Source organism: Eubalaena glacialis, chromosome 3 (genome assembly GCF_028564815.1).
Source record: "Eubalaena glacialis isolate mEubGla1 chromosome 3, mEubGla1.1.hap2.+ XY, whole genome shotgun sequence".
NCBI classification, from domain to species: Eukaryota; Metazoa; Chordata; class Mammalia; order Artiodactyla; family Balaenidae; genus Eubalaena; species Eubalaena glacialis.
Window position 1 is genome coordinate 89,600,815 of NC_083718.1, and position 12,958 is coordinate 89,613,772.

General features: G+C 50.8%; 1 protein-coding gene across 1 annotated transcript in view; it reads left to right on the forward strand.

The window, feature by feature from the left end:
* The first annotated feature begins 3,245 nt into the window (after positions 1-3,245).
* TBX15 (T-box transcription factor 15) overlaps positions 3,246-12,958 on the forward strand; it is a 104,588-nt gene continuing 94,875 nt past the window's right edge. Inside the window, exon 1 of the mRNA XM_061186104.1 lies at positions 3,246-3,450. Coding sequence (XP_061042087.1) covers positions 3,246-3,450 — 205 coding nt within the window. The remainder of the gene's footprint in view (positions 3,451-12,958) is intronic.

Consider the following 12,958-nt stretch of genomic DNA (forward strand, 5'->3'; position numbering starts at 1 on the left):
GAAAATGCATATCGTACTCCCAGATAATCACATTTAATCCCCCTAACCCTCTTTTTCTTCTTCTCTCCAGTTGCATAAAATTATGTACCTAAGTCATGGACGTTAAACCATCTTGATGAATCTTTCTCCAGACCTTCTTCCCTGTCAGCACAAGGTCACACACCGAAAAACTTAAATTGATCCCTATAGTCACAGAGAGAAAATTTCCCTGCCCCTCCATTTACCTAGAGGAAAACTCCTATTTTCATGACTATTCTAAACCAGTGTGGCTTCGTTATCATCTGATTTGTTTTAATGGCCTAACCCACAATTCTAGGATATATGTATATGTGAGATGGGGATGGGAGCAACCTATGTGCAACCTGAAGGAAGGGTGTAGGAGCTCCTCTGAGAACTCTGTGCAGAGCATATGTTTTGGGGTGGGGTGCAGATGCAGGATGTTGAAGGCACTGCTCATTTTTCTACGTACGACTCGTGGACACGTGTACGGACACTTACAACAGGCAGGACTTCAGGACCTGCATCTAGGTGGTGGGTAACCAAAATGTCTTCTTTCTGAGAAACTTTCATGACCTCAGGGAGGGTGTGTGGCCTATGGTGCATTTACTTCTCAAACCCAACAAGGTCTGTGAGAGAAAGGAAGGCAAGAGGCTACCAGAGGGAGATGGGACATACAGGCGCTGGGGGAGGAGGGAAATGCTGGGAAAGAATAGAGGCCTGCCCCATTGTTACCCCATCGGGCCTGGTCCTGGCAGGCTCCGGCCGAGGGTGGTAACATCAGAATTGGGAGCCGAAAGAGAGGTCTGAGCCAGGGACGAAGGTAACTGCGCGTTCCTGACCTGCCTTGTCTCCAGCTCCTTTGCTGAAGCCTGGCAGTGGGGAATGCGCCGTCACTTTCAGCAAGGTCGCCTGAAAGCAACCCTGAGTAGTGACTGAGGTGGGAGACCCTGCACCTTGCCACCCAGGCTTTTGCCCCGCAGCACGGTGGGAGAGGCTGAAGGGCTCAGTGCCCGATCCCAGGGTTCTTGGAGTGCTGCTGGGGGACCCCCAAGCCTGAGACTCAGGCTCCTGGAATGCCTGGGAGGCCAAGCCTAGCTGAATCATACTCATCCGGTGGCTTTTCATTATTCTTTCTGCATTTGCTGCGCGGATAGCTTCCTCTCCTCCAGGCTGGAGGCCCATTTGAGGGGGCTCCAAAACTGGCTTTTATTGCTCTCCTCCAAAGAGGCCCAAGGTACATTCAGGACACTCTGTGGTTGTCTCCAGCACCAGAGCACATCCAACCGTAATAGCAAGAACTATGATAGATTTCCCGGCCCCTCGGTGGTCAGGAGGGGAATGTAGCCTTTCAGAGGTCCAACAGGCCCTCCCTTCTCTCCCCAAGGTGGAAGGACCAATGGGTGTTCGTTCTTGGGGGGTCTGTGACACACCGTGTGCTCCTCTGCCCTAGGCTTTCGGGTTTAGACCCTGCTCAGGGCCTGGGTGTCGGCGAGACTTGTCTGCAGGGGCCTGTCGGTCTGTCGTTGGCATCTGGGAGCTGGCTCTTTCCTGCCTCTTCGCGCTGGGATAGAAGCGTCTGGACCAGGGCGTTGGGGCGATAGGGCTGTGGCTCGGCCGTCGTCCGTGAAATCCGAGACTTTTTTTCCAGCTTGGCAGGATCAACTTCTTGGCCCCTCTGAACTTGCTCTGTGCTGGGCTGCGCTCGGGGTCTCCAGTGGCCCGAAACCAGTAGCGGGTGTGGGGAATCAGAATGGCCAGAAGTGTTGGGTATAAGTTCCTTAGAAATCCCTGACGACCACACTGTCCTGGAAGATTTTTTTTTTTTTTGAAGGGTGGAGGGAGGATCAGTGGGGCGGGGAGAGTCGGGCTCCCGAGGTGATCGGATTTAAAGGGAATTTTGAAAAAGCTCCTTCTCCACTGTCAAAGTTCCTGGCTGCCCTCTCCCAGCCCCTCTCGGCGGGTTCTCCAGAGCAAGCGCCCCAAGCAGGCGAAGCCCGGCTTAGCATCCACGCCGAACAGCAGGAGAGCATTTGCTGCGTGTGGGCCCAGTCGGGATCCGCCTGAGGAGCGCGCGGTAAGCCGGGTGTCCCACCGCAGCCCTCTCGCTTTGAGGGCGCCTAGTCTCCTTCTCTACCAGGTAGAGCTGGAAGGAGGAAGCGATTTTTATATTTTCAATTACAAGACCTCGGATAGTAACGAGGCTTTCTTGTTGTTTCTTTCGTTTTGCCTTAACCAGAGTCGCTTAGAAATCGTTCAACAGGAAAATAAGAACCTGTGTAGCGAAATCCCGGCGGAACTAGCAGATCTAAAAGCATCTGGGGGGCAAGTGCGAGATCGTCAGAATCTTTTTCTGGCGTATTTGGACAGGTTGACCTTTTGTCAGAGCCTCCCAATTCCAGATCCGTAATTTAAATGACTCTGCGCTTGCAGTGTCTATGAGACCTAGCAGATTTGGGAGGAAAAGGTATGGATGTGGGACTTGCAGGAGTTTGTAACGGCACAGATCAGACCTCGACTTTCAGCTCCCCTCCCTCCCCCCCCCCCGCCCCACGAGGAGCCGTGGGGGACTGGGAAGCCAGGAGTTAAAGTCGGCCCAGGAGCATCCCGGGGACAATCCGCGCGGAGCCTTGGCCCAAGCCTCAGTCTCTCCCCTCCTCTCATTGGCCGGCGCTCTCAGGGTTTCTCCTGTTCCCTCTTCGCCATTGGTCGGGGGCTTTTTTTTCCCCTCAGTCTTTCTCTTCCTCCCCCCTCCCTCTCCCTCGCCCCTCGGACAGGAGCGCACCGCCTGCCCCCAGCTCCTCGAGAAGGGAGGAATTTAGAAAAAAAAGTTTCCCAGAAGTTTGGATCAGAGGAAGGACGGGAAGACCACGGGAGGAAGAGGGAGAGGGAGGAGAGAAAGGGAGAGGGAGGAGGGAGAGAGAATAAAAAAAAGATGAAGTCCAGTCTGCACAGCCTGTGAGCGCCTGCCCGGGTGGGTGGGAAGCAGGACTCGGGCGCTCATGCAGCGAGCGGGTAGCGCTCGGGGCGCTCGTTCCTAGGGGCTGGGGCAGCCAGGGACGTCGGTCCGAGCCGGCGGCGGAGGGCGCAGGGGGAGGGTGCCGAGGACCCGCAAAGCCGCCGCCTCAGTCTCGGCCGCCTCGCCGCCGCCTCTCCCGGGCCCGGCCCGGCGGGCGCTCGGAGCGTGAGGGCTCGGGCTGCTCCCTCTGTAGCGGGGGCGAGCGGGGGCCGGGGTGCGGGCGGCTAAGATGAGTGAAAGGAGAAGATCTGCAGTCGCCCTGAGCTCGCGAGCACATGCCTTCTCCGTTGAAGCCTTGATCGGCTCAAATAAAAAGCGGAAGCTGCGAGACTGGGAGGAGAAGGGGCTGGACCTGTCCATGGAGGCGCTGAGCCCCGCGGGCCCACTCGGAGACACGGAGGACGCGGCCGCGCACGGCCTGGAGCCTCACCCGGGTGAGTGCGTAGGGCCAGAACACGGGAGGCGGGCGGAGAAGGGGCGTCGGGCGGCCAGCAGGCGGGGAGAGTGGCGAGGAGGAAGGCCCCGGCAGTGACGACGTCTTGCTCCAACCCGGGTTTCTTTTTCTTTGCGCAATTGCCTTGAGCCTTCCCCAAATTCGCCGGAACCAATTTGGGGGAACTGGCCTGAGCCTTGCAGTTTCGTCGCCAGCCTCAAGCCAGGAGGCCTTCTTGCTCGCATCCCCTTCTCTTTCTGGGAGCAGAGTGCAGTGTTCACGGTGCCCGCAGCTGCGGGGGCTGCAGGCCCCTGGGGTTAAGAGGGGCGCCGATGCAAGGCAACGGCGGGAGCGGAGAGGAACTGGGACTCGCTTCTGAGAGGTCCGAGGACTGGCACGGAGTTCTCGGTCCGACACCCGTGTGGGAATTGCCCAGTTTGTCCCATTTAGCCTTCAACCTCGGTCCTTTCCCTTTCCCCACCAACTTTTCTGGGACTCAAGTTGTGTTTCTCCTAATGCCCGTGACGAGGGAGCATAATTATATTTCTACTTCGTTGGCATTTGTGGAAAGAGGAATGGATTTTAGCCCGCTTACCCTGCGCCCTGGGCCTCTCTTCAGGGCCCACATCTCTGCGTATTTGTGGGGATCAGTGCAGCAACGTGTCTTGGATCTGTGCGCATTCTATGCACGTTATATACACACAACACGTAAAACAGCGGGCGGATGTCTACATCAGTACTTAAACAGAACCCTAGGAAGGGGGGAAAACAACGTTTTGTATTAAGTGCCAAGATTTCAACTGTGCAAAACACAGGGGGAACAGCTGTTGTCGGAAGAATTTTGCCCGCGCGCGCGCGCGCGCGCGAGCGCGCACACACTCAACGCTCGCAGCGGCTTGGTTTAGCGCTTCAGAAACTTTCCAGTCAGGATTTCTAAAACTTTTCTGGAGGTGCTCCTGCTGACCAGCTAGGGCTGGGGAGTAGATTTGGGTCAGAGCGCCGGCAAGTCGGAAGGGGAGGGCTGCCCGCAAAGGGATGGGGCTGGCCACAGGCCCAGGAGCTTGGGGACCCAGCTTGGGGCCCAGGAGCTTGGGGGCTGGAAAGCTGGCCGACCCAAGGAGAGACAGCTGTCGCTTACATTTTCTCTTTCGGCAGTGACAGTTCAATTTCCATGCTCCTGAGGCTAATAATAACGCGATTAGCGGGTGACCTGCAGAGACAGAGTTTTATGAATTCTCCGTGTTCTTGCGGCCGGTTACGGTATTTGGGTTTCGTGCTGGGGAATTATTTTTATTAGTCGATGAAAAGAAAATTAAAAGGAGATTTATTTCGTCTGCTCAAGCCTTTCCCTGTATTTGGATGCGGGTGCCTGTCCACGCGGACCCCTGTGTGGGCAATCCAGAAAGGAACGCATGGCTAATCTGTGTTTCTCATCTCTGGCCAGACCCTATTTCCTCACCGTACTTATTTGTTGTCAGAATCTCGTTTGGGCCTTCACACAGTTTAGTGGAAGTTTTCTCAGGCCTTATGACAACTCACGATTGGGGATGTAGTTTATTTTATTTTCCCAATGGTGGAAAAGGCAGAAGTTATTTAACTGAGTATGGCAGACACCCTGTCCTGTCCACGGGTACTTTTCTCTGGGAGGGGGGTACAGGTCGTAGGGAGCCCGTGTAGGGTCTTGTGTTCAAAAGGACCAACATGTGGGATCATAATGAGACTCAACTGGCAGTTTTCTTTCCGCCGTCCTTCTCAGAAAATAACGGGGAGAAAAAAATGAGGATTTGGGACAAGGAGAGACCAGTCCAGGGATGTGAACACGAGAGCCTGGTGTCCAGAATGCTGTTTCCTGGCTCCTGCGGGATGGGGGTAGGGGCTGAGGACCTAACATAGAACTTTACATAATAGAGAGGTCAGTTGACCAGTTCTCATTACCTTTGTCACTTTTTTTTTTTTAAAGGAAAAGATGGGCGTTTGGGTTAGAGAAAACGAAATATGTTTGTGGGGCAAAGGTCTGGTAGGAGGAAGAAGCCGGAAGTCAAAAGCACTCGTGGGCCCTCTGCGGAGCCGGGCTGCGTGCAGCTGGGCCGGTCCCGTCGTGGGCCGAGGGGATCTCCAAGTTGGAGTTCCCGTAGTGGCCAAGACTTTCTTTTGAACAGGATGAACAGGATGTAGGATGAAAAAATATCTTTCAGAAAAAGCGTGCTCTGATGTGGAGACTTGGCTGTCAGGAGAGTGGAGCAGGCAGAGCTTTGGGCTTTGAGCGGGGTAGTAGAAGGCACGCCAGGGCTTGGAGTTCCCTATAGGCCTTTCTTTTTGTCTTTAATACAGCTCCCTAACAAATACAAAGGCAGAGCCACATTTAATGGTGTGTGTATGGTGGTGGAGGCGGGAAAGGGGGCGCGGGCGACTCCATTATGCCCAGGGCCGAGTCTGTAGCCGGCTGGGCCTCGCAATTATCGTTAAACTTTCTTCTCCCGATTAGGAGAAGAGGGGGCTGGACCCACTGCGTGGCTCGCCGGCCCTAGGCCGAAAAGAAGTCAGGAACAGAAAAAAACCCACAGCGACAAAAAGAATATTGCCAAGGGGCTGGGGAAGGATTAAACAAACATGCACACATACACAGGCCACCCGCCTTAGAGCAGAGTATTTATCATTCTCACCATACCCTCCCTGACTGGTACCATCGTTTTCAGCCCTCCCTCAAAATTCCGGGATCCTCAGACAACCGAAGCGTCCGATTTTAATGCTTAAGTTTTTTTCAAAGACGTGGCTTTTTGCTTTTTCACAGCCCGTTTTTCTTTCGACGTCCGGACAGAGCTGGCTTTAGTTGGCGCCGAGCGCCCGCAGCCTGGGGCACCAACCTGCATAAGCGGGGGGGACCAGCCCGGCCTGCTCGCTGTAGGCCCTCACACATCAGAGGACACACAGTATGTATTTCAAAGATTTCCACCGAGCCTGGTGGTCCCAAAAAACCCTGAAGCCCTCAGGGCCTTGGAGAAGGGCCTGTGAGGTACCCTCATTTTTACACCCACGCCAGCGCTCCAGTCTTTTGGAGAAGCCGCCAGCACTTAGCCTCTGCGGGCTGGGGACGGTCTCAAAACCGGTCTCTGAAAAGCCTGGCTCTCGGGTCGGCTTGCCCCCGCCTCTCACACAGCAGCAACGGAGGAAACTTTCGAGCCAGGATCGCCGGGAACAGCTGCTCCGGCTGCGGCCTTGGAAGTATATTTCAGGCACGCGGCGGCGCCATCTGCGCTCGGACCGCAGCCCCGGCTCCACCCGGCTTCCCCAGCTCGGGTTTGGGTCTTTCCCGCCCAAACCCACAGCCGAGTGCGGCCGAGGCCCGATCCCCCGCGGAGAAAAATAATTTAAACCTTCTGCGATGGGATTTCCCCCTCCGGAGCCCGCGGGCCTGAGCTTCGCAGCCAAGGCGCTCGGCGGCCTAAGGAGGTAGCGACGCACGCGGGTGGGCACACAAAGCAGGCACACACAATAACGCGAGGGAGATCCGCACTCCGCGCACACGTGCACACAAGTCAGGCGCTCGCCTTCTCCCAGGCACCCGGCTGCGCAACCCCTAGTGAAATGAGACAAGAAAATTCCTCGCAGTGCCCCAGGCACTTGCTTCCTTCGAGTTAGCGAGACAAACTGGTCACGGAAATTAATCTGCTGGTTTACGGCTTGTTTGCTCGGAGTAGAACCCAAGATTTTAATCCTGACATCACCCCTCTACCCACTCCCAACCCCCCAATACGGGAACATTAGGGTCACAACGGAAGAAGTGACTCTTTACTGATGTTTAAGTAATGGAGAAAAGGCGATGAATTTGAAGCCAGTGGGGAGAACGTACTTGTGCGAAGCAAGCACCAGCCAGGGCGCAGGCCGGGGCTTGGACCGCAGTGTATGGGTATGCGGCGCTCTGGGCAAGACGCCAAGGGTCTTTCTCGGGTAGAACTCTAGTGCCTCGGCGGTGCGTGCGTCCTGGCACCGGCGCAGGCCTCGAAGTGCCGGGTCTACGCCCTGCGAACAAGCCAAGTGTAGGACCTGATGAACGTGCCCAAAGCTCCCGGCTGCCAGGTCAAAACGGCCTTCCGCGGTGGCTGCCTCTTTGGTCAGTGACCTTGTGTCACGATTCTGAAAGGGAGTGAGGGGGTAGGCAAGATCTGAATTCGTTGTAGGCCGGTTAAGATGGTGGTTTGCTGGGGCATGACTGCCAAATGCCTTTTTCGCGCTCTGCTCGGACAGTGGCTAAATTAGTGCCTTCTGGATGTACGGGGCTGGGAGAGCGCGCCACAATGACCCCCGCGCGGTGGGGAGGGTTATGGAGACGTTCTGCGTAAAGCTCCGGTCCTGGAGTGGTGGCACGATAGAAGGCACTCGGAAAAAGGACATAATTCCAACCCATTCTGTCCCATAGATGGAGCAAACTGATCGAGGGCAGTGGGGAGGACAGGGAATGCGGAAAACCCTGGTGCCCAGAGTTTGGACTGTGTTGGAAGAAATGGAGTGGGCTGTGGTTTGCACCTCCGCAGGTCGCCCCCATAACCCCCTCCACCTCCCCCGGGGGGTTCAGAAACCCACGTGAAGCGTGTGGAAGGCGCGCGCGCGGGTGGGACGGGTTGCTCTCGTTTCTTCGCTACTCAGTGCAGGGCAGCCTCTTTGCCCGGCTGGCTTCACAGCCACCTCTACCCCTCGGAGACCGTTCCGAAGAGCACAAGCCTAACGGGCGGCGAAGGCTTTCCTGGACAGATCAGCTTCCAGCCTCCGTGCGCAGCGATTCTGAATTCGCGTCTTCTACGCCCCACCCAACGCTCTTTCTTATTGAACACTTTATTTGGATTCAGAGCTAGCCACTTCAGGTTTCCTGATTTTATAGGTAAAACTTCCAGAAAGAAAAGTTCACGAGGTGACGTTCATGCAGGGGGAAGGGGGAATTAAATTTCTTACGGTGGGGTTCGGATTGAAATTATATTGACGCATACCCGCTGCCGTTTTCCTGTGCACCTCCACCCCATTCCTTCAAATGGTATCATGAACATCTTTTAATTATTAAAGAAAATTTGTTTTAACATATTTAGTTAATATACCCGGCACGTGAGGAGTAAGTGAAGAATGGTATGAAATGCCTAACCTGGGAGCCAGAACTAAAATGATTGGGTATTGGTGGTTTGTGTTCCCCCGTTTATTTGTATAATTTCCTTGTGTGGACGAGAGTTTAATGGAAGCAAGTCCCTCATCATTAATCCTTCATATTGGGCCACAAAGAGGGAGGGACAAATATATTTTGGCTCAGAAGACTGAACTATTTTGTTCGTCTAAGCCTCTCCAAGGGCATTGCTAGTATTAAGGAGTGAAATATTCCAGGTCTGTGACAGTCCTTTTCTCTATTGCCAAAATTATAATATTAATAAGATGAAAGCACTTTTTTTTTTGAGATTCTTATTATGGACTCTAGTAGAAGTTTATTTCTCACACCTGGGAGAAAAATGATTACTTCTTAAATCTGGGAGTTTCTTCTCTAGGTGACTGTAGATTTAAAAAAAAAAAAAAAAAAAAGCCAGGCTGAACTGTGCAAACTCCACAGGGATAAAGAGCAGATTGGCATTTCACTTTCCTTTTTGGAAATGCAGAGATCTGTCCAATGATTATTCTGGGGGTGTAGCTGGTTATTGCTTTCTTACTCCCAAAAGATAAAATAGTTAAGCATGGGGAGAATATTTAAGTGGTTTTCTAGTTTTAACCTTTTGGGATATTTTTCCACAGCGAAACGTAGGGAGCTGGTGGAATGTGGAATCTTTCCCCCTTCTTTCTCTCGTCCATATGGTTTATTTTTGCTTTGTCTTTTCTGGTTTCTAGTGAGCTTTGAATTTTATATGTGCATGACTGAGATACTCATGGGTCTGTACTGGGAACAACAATTAGCAAATTTTGAAATTAGGGTCTGTTTACACTTCTTTGGGCAAGGATAATTATTAGTTAATTTAAGTGAGGCCCTCACTCTAAGTGTCAGGGTGGAAAATGAGACTCAGTAGGGAGGACCGGGGGTGAAATGGGAAGAGGTGGGGAATTAAAGCAACTGGTAACGACAAATCAACATTTATTCCCTGCCATTAATGGCTTCACTTTGAGGCAGGGCAGGACGTTTTTTGCTGACTACAAACTGATGATGAGCTTTTGATACGAGAGGTGAAAATAGGCCTTGAAATCACTACTTTTTATTCTGTACTTTTTTTATCAGCCAATGTCTAGTTCTACCCTTTATACATAAGTATATACAGGATATTTTAAAAGTATTTACACAAGTGTATGTGTTTTATACACAAATTTATGTGTGAACTTTAAGTTCTGAATGGGACATAGATAAAATTGCAGAGAAAAGAAACTGCTTTTGTGTGTGTGTGTGGAGCCAGTTTAACAAATTGGGAGCACCTAAAATCTGGGGGTGAGAAATTTTGCCATCTCTAAGTATCCTTTGACAATTCAAGAGTATCCCCAGACCTGGAACTTCTAGTTATTGGTGTTTTTATTTAATTCTCAAATTAATTGATGATTTTGACTAAAGCCTAAGAGAAAACAGCAGAAAATGAGACTGTGCTGATGCAATTTAAAAGAACGAGGAGAGTGGAAATTTTTCTAAATTTGGCTTTTAATTTTGTGAATAATGCCATCTTCATTTTGGATGGACAGAAGCTGCCTTGTATTCTGAAGAGTAACTTCATGTTCGTCCATGCAGAGAGCTAACGGAACCACTAAGAGGAATCTGGATAATAATAATGGTTAAAAGAGATAGTGAGAGAAATAGTGTGATTTGGGGGAAATAATTTAAGAATATAGGAAATATATTCAACATCTTGTCCCTATTTGTCCTCTTATATTTTCTACAATATAGTTGCTGAGGTTCAAATTAGCTGTTTCCAAATTGCCACACACTTTAGAGGATTACAGCAACAACAAAACACCAGCCCCTAATTGTGGATTGCAGAACTAATCTCCTAATACAGCCTTAGTTTAGAAACCAAAATGCTACAGATAACAACAGTAGAGTTCCCTTTACAAGGATCACTGGAGGTCATTACACACCTAGACGGATCCTTAGAGTTTCAACGCCTAGTTCTCAACCGGGTGAACCGAAATTCTGACCCCGAACACCCCCTGCCTTTCCTTTACTGTCCCAGAGCCCAGAACGTGATGTCAAAGCCCCAGACAAGGGCTCGGAGTGCAGTTCGCCCCCCTGTATTTCCCCTCCCTCCTCACTTCCCCTCACCCCGACCTGGTCCCCTCCTCCAACCTCCTACACACACATTGGTAGCTCATTTTTTCACCCCCTAAAAAAAATTTCAGATGACGTTTCACCGAGGAAGGCATTGGGATTGCATCTCTTTTCGTGAAACCATCCCTGGGAAACCAGGGCCGCTCGGGTGACCTTCACGAGTCGGCGAATTGGGCTGCGGCTGCAGCTGCGGCTGCAGCTGCGGCTGCCCGCTCTCCGCCCCTCGCTCGGGTCTCGGCGGCCTCGCGGGGCGGGAGCGGCGTCCGGGCCTCGGGGAGCGCGGCCCGCGTTCCTGCTCCGGCGCTCGGGGCTCCGCCTGGCCGATCCGCAGGGCCGCGCGGGCCCGGGGTTGCCGCGGGGCCTTTGAAACCAGTGCCGGCATCCTGAGGGATGGTGGGTGCTTTTCTCAGCTCTGCTTACGTCCTGGAGAAATGCGGGGACTATGGGGGAAATCAGAAAGGCTTTGGTGAAAGATTGCCGTCCCCCCTCCCCCAAAAAAAATCAGGGGAAAAAAACCCCAAACCAACCTCAAATCAGACAGCACCCAAGGATCTTACACCTCGCGCCCTGAGGGGAGTTTGAGCTTTTGCTTTCATCAGACTGAACAAATTTTTGAGGAATCAAACTCACTTCAAAGATCAGCAATTAGAAACCAAGAATCCCTCGGCTTGTAGGATTTTTAATCTCTAACCATTTCCAAATGGGTAATTCTAGGGTCAGTCAATATCACAGCCAGTCCATTAAAAAGGAAGGTCATTTTGTCGGTTCGAGACACACATGATCCCCGAGTGCGTAGGACTCATAACCGCAGAGATGTCCCCCTCCCAGAAACCCGGCATTGCCCACCGAGACAAAAGGACAGCAGGCAATTGTTCTTTGGAGATTTAAAACAATGAAATAATTCTTTTCTTAAAAAAAAAACAAAGAAACCACCCATCTTTACCAAGCCGATTGAGAAATGACTATATTCTGTAAGAAGCCAGACAGACGGCTTCCCTTCAAGAGCTCAGCGTTAGCTGAGAGGGAAGTCCCGCCTCGAGGCATCCTGGCTCCAAAGCATCAATCACACCAGGCCCCAAGGGCCCAGAATTTTAACCTAAGGGTTAGGTGACTTGGGTGGTTCAGGCCTTATGTTTTTGCTTCTGAAAAATAAATACTTGCTTTTCACAGTGGGAAGAGGCAAGCATTTGGGCCAATAAATGATTGTGAACGCAGCAATGCTTTCCCTGGATATGACAAATCTTCCTTAATTCAGAAGTCTAATACTTTGATTTCTTTATTTGTTTGCAGCAAAGCTGGGGAGGGGCTATGTGTATATATATCTATATACCTATGTGCTATATAGGAAAAAAAGGGCTTAGAAAATTAATCGTATATGCAAGCTTGCAGAGGAATACTGAATTGTAAAACGTTTCAGAAGCCTTAATTGCTTATGTGGATATCTCTGAGTCTTCACTATACTACAAAGCTTTCGACACAGGCCCTCGTGTTCTAGATTATATCCGTGTATTAAAGTAGGAAGAGGGCTATACTGGCTTAAATTAGACCTAGATTCTAGTGCTAGTTTTGTCATTAATGTTGGAACCAGGGATATTTGTTTTAAAGGAGGACATATAAATGTTGAAAAAAATGTTTTAAAGTTGTTTTATAGTAACTGATGAGGCCTTAGTTCCTGGTTTGTGAGATGCAAGAGAGGCTTAAATAACACCTGAAGCCCCATTAGCTGTAAGATTCTGTGATCTTGTTATCGTAAAAAAAAAAATTTTTTTTTCTCCTGATGCACTTTGGCTATCACTTGACTCATCCCTTACTTTGTTTGAATGAGGGAAGTTTTACTGCAGTTGTAGAAAGTAACAGTAATAGCAACACAAGGCCAAAAAAAAAAAAAAAAGATTTTTACAGCTAGAATTAAGAGCTTCCATAAAGCTCTTGAAAAGTTTTTAGATTAATATCACATGTTCAGAAGTCCTGGATCAGTGATTTCTAGTCTTTGGTGTTTGATGTAATCTATTGTTTGTGTGAATGCCCAGGACCCTCCTACTAAAAGAGTTCTATGGCATTAGTGAATTTAAAGGAAATATAAGTTATTTATGCTTTGAACATTTTTTTGTGCCATTCTCAGAAATAGCTGGAAAAACTCTATGGATTTGACAAATGAAGAATGAGAAAAACAACTTCATCACTGGTAAACTGAATTGGTGGACCACCCTTCCCACCTGCCTCCATCCCCCCAAAATCA